Genomic DNA, 7,244 nt, shown 5'->3' with positions numbered 1-7,244 from the left:
AAGAGAGCCGATATAGCAAAATTGGCAAATCAGATGAATAGAATGACAATGCAACAAACACAACACATGGAACATGTACAACAAATGTCTATTTGCTACGAACTATGTGGTGACAGTCATACGAGTGACATGTGCCCCACGAATCCTGAATCTATATACTATGTGGGGAAATAGAGCAGAGGTCCGATGAATCAGCATGCACAATATAGGAACACTTACAATCCAAATTGGAAGAATCATCCTAACTTCTCATGGGGTGGAAATCAGCAAAATCAGAATCACTTTAGGCCCCAAGGAAATTTCAATCAACCTTAGAAGCCACCCCAATAAATGGAAGAGAGTACAAATGATTTGTTGAAGAAGTTGTTGCTTGACGATCAACAGCCCGGGACCAATTTCAGAAATCTTGAGAGGCAAATGGGGCAGTTAGGAGTGAATCAAAATACGAGACCTGCAGGTGCTCTTCCCAGTGATATAGAGAAGAACCGTAAAGTTAATACAGTTACACTCAAAAACGTGAGGGAACTAGAGGAAGTGCCAAAGAAGATAAAGGACAAGCCTATACCTGAGGGGGAGTTGATTCCTAAAGGAACACACGAGTCAAAGAAAGATGAAGCAAGTTCAGAACCAGTGGAGGCTGCAAGGCCGCCACCACCTTTCCCGCAGAGATTGCAGAAAAAGAATGATGATCGCATGTTCAGCAAATTTCTCTCTTTGTTGAGCCACGTTCAATTGAATATTCCATTGGTGGATGTACTTCGTGAAATTACAAAGTATGTTAAGTACATAAAAGATATAGTGGGTGGCTCACAATAGGAAATTGATTGAATTCAAGACGGTGGCACTTACTGAGGAGTGCACCTCGAGGGCCTAAAACAAGCTTCATCAAAAGCTTAAGGATCCTGGCATGTGATGACCCAAAGGGTCATCACCTATTTCCTCACTCGTTCCGTGCTTCCGAGGCCTTGAAAACATCATTTTTACTTGCCTCGATTTGCGTGCGCAGTCCGCGCGCGTAGCCGAAAAATTTTTTATGTTGAAATTTGTGAATTCTAAGAAAAATTTGAAGAATTTTGATATTAACATGATTAAAGTTGACTTTGGTCAATATTTTTGGCAAACGGACCCGGACCCGAGATTGGACGGTCCCGGAAGGTCCGTAGAAAAATATGGGACTCGGGCATGTGCCCGGAGTCGAATTCTGAGGTCTAGAGCCCGAGGAAAGAATTTTTCTGTGAAATTATTTTTCTGAAATTATTAAGGAAATTGGAAATGAAAATTGATTAAAAGACTGTGGTATCGGGCTCGTATTTTGGTTCCAACACCCGGAACAAGTCTTATATATTGTTTAAGCGCTTTCTGTAAAGTTTGATCGAAATCGGACGTCATTTGACGTGTTTCGGACCTAAATATCTAAAGTGGAAGTTTATGAATTTTAGAAGAAAATCACGAGTTTTGAGGCTTGATTCTATGAACATAATGTTATTTTGGCAATTTGATCGCGCGAGTAAGTCCGTGGGATGTTTTTGAGGTTGTGTGCATGTTTGGTTTGGAGCCCCGAGGGCTCGGGGGAGTTTTGGATAGGCATCGGATTGCATTTTCTCATTTTTAAAAATCTGGTATTTTCAGTGCTGGTGTCTTCGCATTTGCGAAGAAATGATCGCAAATGCGATATCGCAAATGCGACCACTTGATCGCAAATGCGAAAAAGGGGAGACTTTGCTTGGGCCGCAAATGCGACAATATGTTCGCATATGCGAGGGCCGCCCAGTCGCAAATGCGACGTCTTCCTTCGCAAATCCGATAGCCCCCTTTTCCCTCTGTGTTCGCCAATGCGGGAAAAGGCTCGCAAATGCGAGGTAGGGGTCATCGCAAATGCGATGTAATTTTCGCAAATGCGAAAATTGCCTCCAGACCCAAGTTCGCAAATGAGAACTAAAATGTTCGCAATTCCCACGCCTGTTTTGTTCGCAAATGCAAACCTATGTTCGCATTTCCCATATCTGAGGCCCAACAAATTTTATACTTAGTCGAATTTTCATCAGTTTTCACCATTCTTTCAAAACCCAAACACCATAGGCGATTTTTCAAGAGTAAACTTCATCCCAAATCATTTGTAAGTTAATTTTTACTCAATTCTTTCAACTTTTAACATCATTAAACATGTTTTCCACTTGAAATCAAGGATTTTCATGGGTGAAATTGGGGTTTTTGGGTAGAACCTAGGTTTTCCATAAATTGGGGAGTTGGACCTCGATTTGAGGTCCGATTTCAAAACAAATTATATATTTGAACTCGTGGGGGAATGGGTAACCGGATTTTGGTTCGAACCTCGAGTTTTGACCACGTGGACCCGGGGGCATTTCTGGAATTTTTGGGAAAAACTTGGGAAATTCATTTTTATGCATTCGAATTGTTTCATATAGTGTTTATTAAAGTAATTAAGCAATTTGTGATTAGATTCGAGCGAATTGGAGGTGGAACCGCGAGGTAAAGCGATAGTTGAGGATTAAGTGGATTTCAAGGCTTTGAGGTAAGTGTTTGGTTTAACCCTAGCTTGAGGGAATAGGAGTTGAGTCTTGTTGCTAATTGCTATGTGATCGAGTACGATGTATAGGCATGGTGACGAGTATCTATACATTAGTGTCTAGCATGACCGTGAGTCCTTATAATGTGATTATCATGAACTGATTGTGAATTTCATGTTTATTGGAGTATTTCTATATGTTGTGAATAACATGTGAATGGTGATATGATAATTTGATTCCTAGGAGCATTGGCTCGAACTGTGATACGAATATTAAAAGTATATGAAATGACTTGATTCATTGAGGAGCGTCGGCTCCAGTTGTAGAACGAATTGCGAAAGTATAAGTGATAATTGAACCTCTGGAGCATCTGCTCGAGTTGTGAAAAGAATTGTGAAGTAAAAGAGAGAAAGAGGAGAGATCATTATGTTGCCCTCTTGGCGGGCTATTGTTGGGTTGTGATTCCTCTGCATTGTGTTCTTAACGGATACTAGGGTCGCTTAGGTTAATGTTTCCTTGTGTCGTATGATGACTATAATTATAGATGGGTTGGTTGGGTGTGGTAGTCGGTTAGATATAGCTGAGGTGGTCAAGTGTGGTAATAGGTTGGTTATAGCTGTGGTGGTCAGATGTTGGAACTAATGTGGTGGTTAGATGTTGGAACTAATGTGGGTATAGTAATTCCCTTGCCGGGATATTTGAGATAATGTTTTGTTCCCTCACTGGGATGTCATTATATTGTTGTTTGTGACGGAATATGAGATAAGAATTTCTTGGAGCTTGGGCTCCAGTGATATCGTGGAGTAAGAAAAGAAAGAAAGGGAAAGAGTTACTGGTTATTCCCTTGCCGGACGTTTTGTTGATTCTGTTGTTGGTTTTTTTTTCTCTCCCTTGCCGGGATACTGAGATTTATTAAGTTGTTTGTCATGTGTATTCCCTTGCCGAGATTTTCATTATTGTTTATTTACTCTCTTGCCCCGTATTTGTGACTGTGGTTTGGATGAGGAAATATGATCTTGGTGGAGCGGGTTGCACGCTGCAACAATGATATTGAGGATCGGGTTGCACGCCGCAACAATGACATTGAGGATCGGGTTGCACGCCGCAACAATGATATTGAGGATCGGGTTGCACGCCGCAACAATAATATGTGAGGGTCGGGTTGCACGCCGCAACAATAATATGTGAGGGTCGGGTTGCGCGCCGCAACAATGATACATGATAAATGATAAGGGTCGGGTTGCACGCCGCAACAGTGGTATTTGTGGAGCGGGTTGCACGCCGCAACAATGGTACTTATGGAGTGGGTTGCACGCCGCAACAGTTATTTGATGCCCTGTGTTTATATTGAGTATTGATTCCTTGTTTATGGTGGATCTAAGTTGCTTTAGTTTATTACCCTGGGATACTGTTAATATTGTATCTCCCCATAGCATGTTTCCCCCTCCCATATTGTTAATTGCTTTGTATTCGATTTTCGCTATATATTTATAACTGCACAGGTTTATGTGGTGTCCAGTCTAGCCTCGTCACTATTTCGCCGGGGTTAGGCTAGACACTTACCAGCACATGGGGTCGGTTGTGCTGATGCTACACTTCTGTGCAATTTCTTCACAGGTCCAGGTTTTGAGGAGCAGCAGCAGCATTAGTACGGGAGCAGGCTTTCACTTTACGAGACCGAGGTAGCCTTGCAGGCGTCCGCAGTCCCGGCGTCTCTTCTTTATGTTCTCTGTTTTGACTGTTGCCTCATTGTTTTCGAGACAGACAGCTTATATATTTCTTTCATACCTTTGTATTTAGTATATTCTTAGTAGTTCGTGAGTAATGTGACACCAAATCTTGGGTAGAGGTTATTATTGACTATTCCGCATTTTGTTTCATATTTATAAGACAGACTTCCGCTACTGTTCTTAGTAGATTTCATGTTCTATATTGATGCTACAAAATGTTAATATAATTGTTTATTGATGAAAAGGTAAATAAGTTGGCTTGCCTAGCTACCACGAGTAGGCGCCATCACGGCTCTGATGGTGGGAAATCCGGGTCGTGACATGGCAGTTTCACCATCCCTGTGCGAATTGGTAATATCGATGTGGGTCATGCTCTTTGTGATTTGGGGGCGAGCATAAATCTAATGCTCTTGTCCTTGTTCAAGCAATTGGGTCTGGGAGTTCCAAGACCAACCACTGTGATGTTGCAGCTAGCTGATAGGTCCACATCATACATCGCGGGAGTGATTGAAGATGTGTTGCGGCAAATTGGGAAATTCCTCTTCCCTGCGGACTTCATTATTCTAGATTATGAGGCTGATGAACTAGTTCCAATCATATTGGGGCGACTCTCTTGGCTATTGGTGATGCAATTATTAAAGTGAGAGAGGGAAAAATGATTTTGAAGGTGGATGACGAGGAAGCAGTCTTTAATATCTACAAGGAAATCCAACATCCCCGCCACTATGACGAGCTCTCTATGATATCTGTTGTGGAAGTGGATGAGCAACTTCTTGACATGAGTGTCTATCTAGACGATTCTCTAGAGAAAGCACTCATGTTGTTCGATAGCTTGGAGATTGATGATGAGGTTGAAGAGATGATGCATATCCTTGATGCATCTTGTGCTTACATGCAGGGAATACATCCCTTTGAGCCCCTAAATAGGCCAAGTGGGCCTCCTCCAAAGCCGTCGATTGAAGAAGCTCCAAAATAGGAGCTTAAACCCCTGCCCCCTGACCTTCAATATGCTTATTTGGGTGGTTCTGACATTTTACATGTTATTGTTTCTTTTGACTTGTCTAAATTGCAGGAAGAAAAGTTGTTGAGAGTGCTACGTGAGCACAAGCGAGCAATTGGGTGGACGATGCTAACATTAGAGGCATTCTTCCAGCTTTCTACATGCATAAAATCCTGATGGAGGACGGACACAAGCCAAGTGTAGAGCAACAACGCTGCCAAAATCCAATCATGAAAGAGGTAGTAAGAAAAGATCTGATTACGTTGCTTGATGCAGGTATTGTAGTTTTCAATCTTTCATTGCAAACGGGTAAGTCCCATCCTATGTATGCCTAAGAAAGGGGGGATGACTGTAGTGGTTAATAAAATAATGACTTGATTCCCACAAGAACTGTCACTGGGTGGAGAATTTGCATGGATTATAGAAATTGAACAGTGCCACCCCAAAGAACCACTTTCCCCTCCCCTTTATTGACCAAATGCTTGATCGATTATCTGGCCAGGAATACTACTGTTTCCTGGATGGCTATTCGGGGTATAATCAAATTTCCATAGCCCTAGAGGACCAAGAGAAAACCATATTTACGTGTCCCTATGGCACATATGCGTTCTACAGAATGCCCTTTGGTCTCTGTAATACACCTGTGACTTTTCAAAGGTGTATTATGGCTATTTTTACTAACATGGTTGAAAGATTTGTAGAAGTGTTCGTGGATGATTTTTTTGTGTTTGGGTGCTCTTTTGATAATTGTTTAATGAACCTTGATAAAGTGCTTGCTAGGTGTGAAGAGACGAACTTGGCGCTAAACTGGGAAAAGTGCCATTTCATGGTACGTGAAACTATAGTCCTTAGCCACAAGGTATCCAAACGTTGTTTGGAGGCGATTGAAAAATTTTCCCCACCAGCATTCGTCAAAGGCATTCGTAGTTTCTTGGGCCATGCAGGTTTTTATCGTCGTTTCATTAAAGATTTTTCAATAATTTCTTCTCCTTTGTGCAGGCTTCTTGAGAAAGATGTCCCCTTCAAGTTTGTTAATGCCTGTCTGAAAGCATTTGAGGAGCTGAAGGGAAGGTTTTTGACTGCACCAATTATCATTGCCCCAGATTGGGCGCAGCCATTTGAGTTGATGTGCGAAGCAAGTGACATAGCAATCAGAGCTGTTTTGGGGCAAAGGAGGGATAAAATCTTTCACTCCATTATTAAGCAAGCAAAACTTTGAATCCAACCCAGATGAAGTACACAGTTACTGAAAAAGATTTGTTTGCATTGGTGTGGGCGTTTGACAAGTTCAAATCCTATCTAGTGGGAACCAAAGTCATCTTCTACACAGATCATTCAGCTACCAGGTACTTGTTTGAAAAGAAAGATGCCAAACCGAGGCTGATTCATTGGGTCCTCTTCTTGCAAGAATTTGACTTAGAAATCCGAGATCGAAAAGGGACAGAGAATCAAGCGGCTGATCACTTGTCTAGACTAGAAAATCGGAGCCATGTAGCTGAAGGAGGTTCAATCAAAGAAACATTTCCTACTGAGCAGTTGTTAGCAATCACCTCAAGTGAAGCCCCGTGGTATGCAGATTATGTGAATTTTATTTTGCAAGTGGGGTGACACCACTAGAATTGACGCCCGATAGTAGAAGAAGGTTCCTACATGATGTGAGGCTCTACATGTGGGATGAGCCATTTCTATATAGGTAATGCGCAGATCAGTTGGTACGAGGATATGTCCCTGAGGAAGAGATGAATGCAATACTACATGACTGCCATGCTTCGCCATACGGAGGTCATCACGGTGGGGATAAAACCGCCAAAAAATGGGTAAAATCATGTTTTTATTGGCAAAAACTGTTTAAGGACGCAAATGCCTTTGTTAAAAAGTTTGACAGGTGCCAAAGAACCGGAACAATCACGAAGAAGCACGAGATGCCTGTGCAAAACATTCTAGCAGTAGAGATTTTTGATGTTTGGGGGATCGACTACATGGAAC

The 7,244-nt window shown here is 42.0% G+C and overlaps 1 protein-coding gene across 1 annotated transcript; it reads left to right on the top strand.

Moving 5' to 3' along the window:
• Positions 331–4,902, top strand: LOC109231592. Its single transcript, XM_019397242.1, has 2 exons — positions 331–773; positions 4,587–4,902. Exons 1-2 carry the CDS (start codon positions 331–333, stop codon positions 4,900–4,902), a joined length of 759 nt encoding a protein of 252 aa, XP_019252787.1.

This window comes from Nicotiana attenuata, chromosome 8 (assembly GCF_001879085.1).
Source record: "Nicotiana attenuata strain UT chromosome 8, NIATTr2, whole genome shotgun sequence".
Lineage (NCBI taxonomy): Eukaryota > Viridiplantae > Streptophyta > Magnoliopsida > Solanales > Solanaceae > Nicotiana > Nicotiana attenuata.
This window is presented reverse-complemented; position numbering and strand designations above follow the sequence as displayed.

Coding starts and splice junctions, on each gene's coding strand:
- LOC109231592 (XM_019397242.1), top strand. CDS start 331: ATGGAAGAGAGTACAAATGATTTGTTGAAGAAGTTGTTGCTTGACGAT. Junction 774..4,586: donor GTACTTCGTGAAATTACAAA/GTATGTTAAGTA, acceptor GTGACATGGCAG/TTTCACCATCCCTGTGCGAA.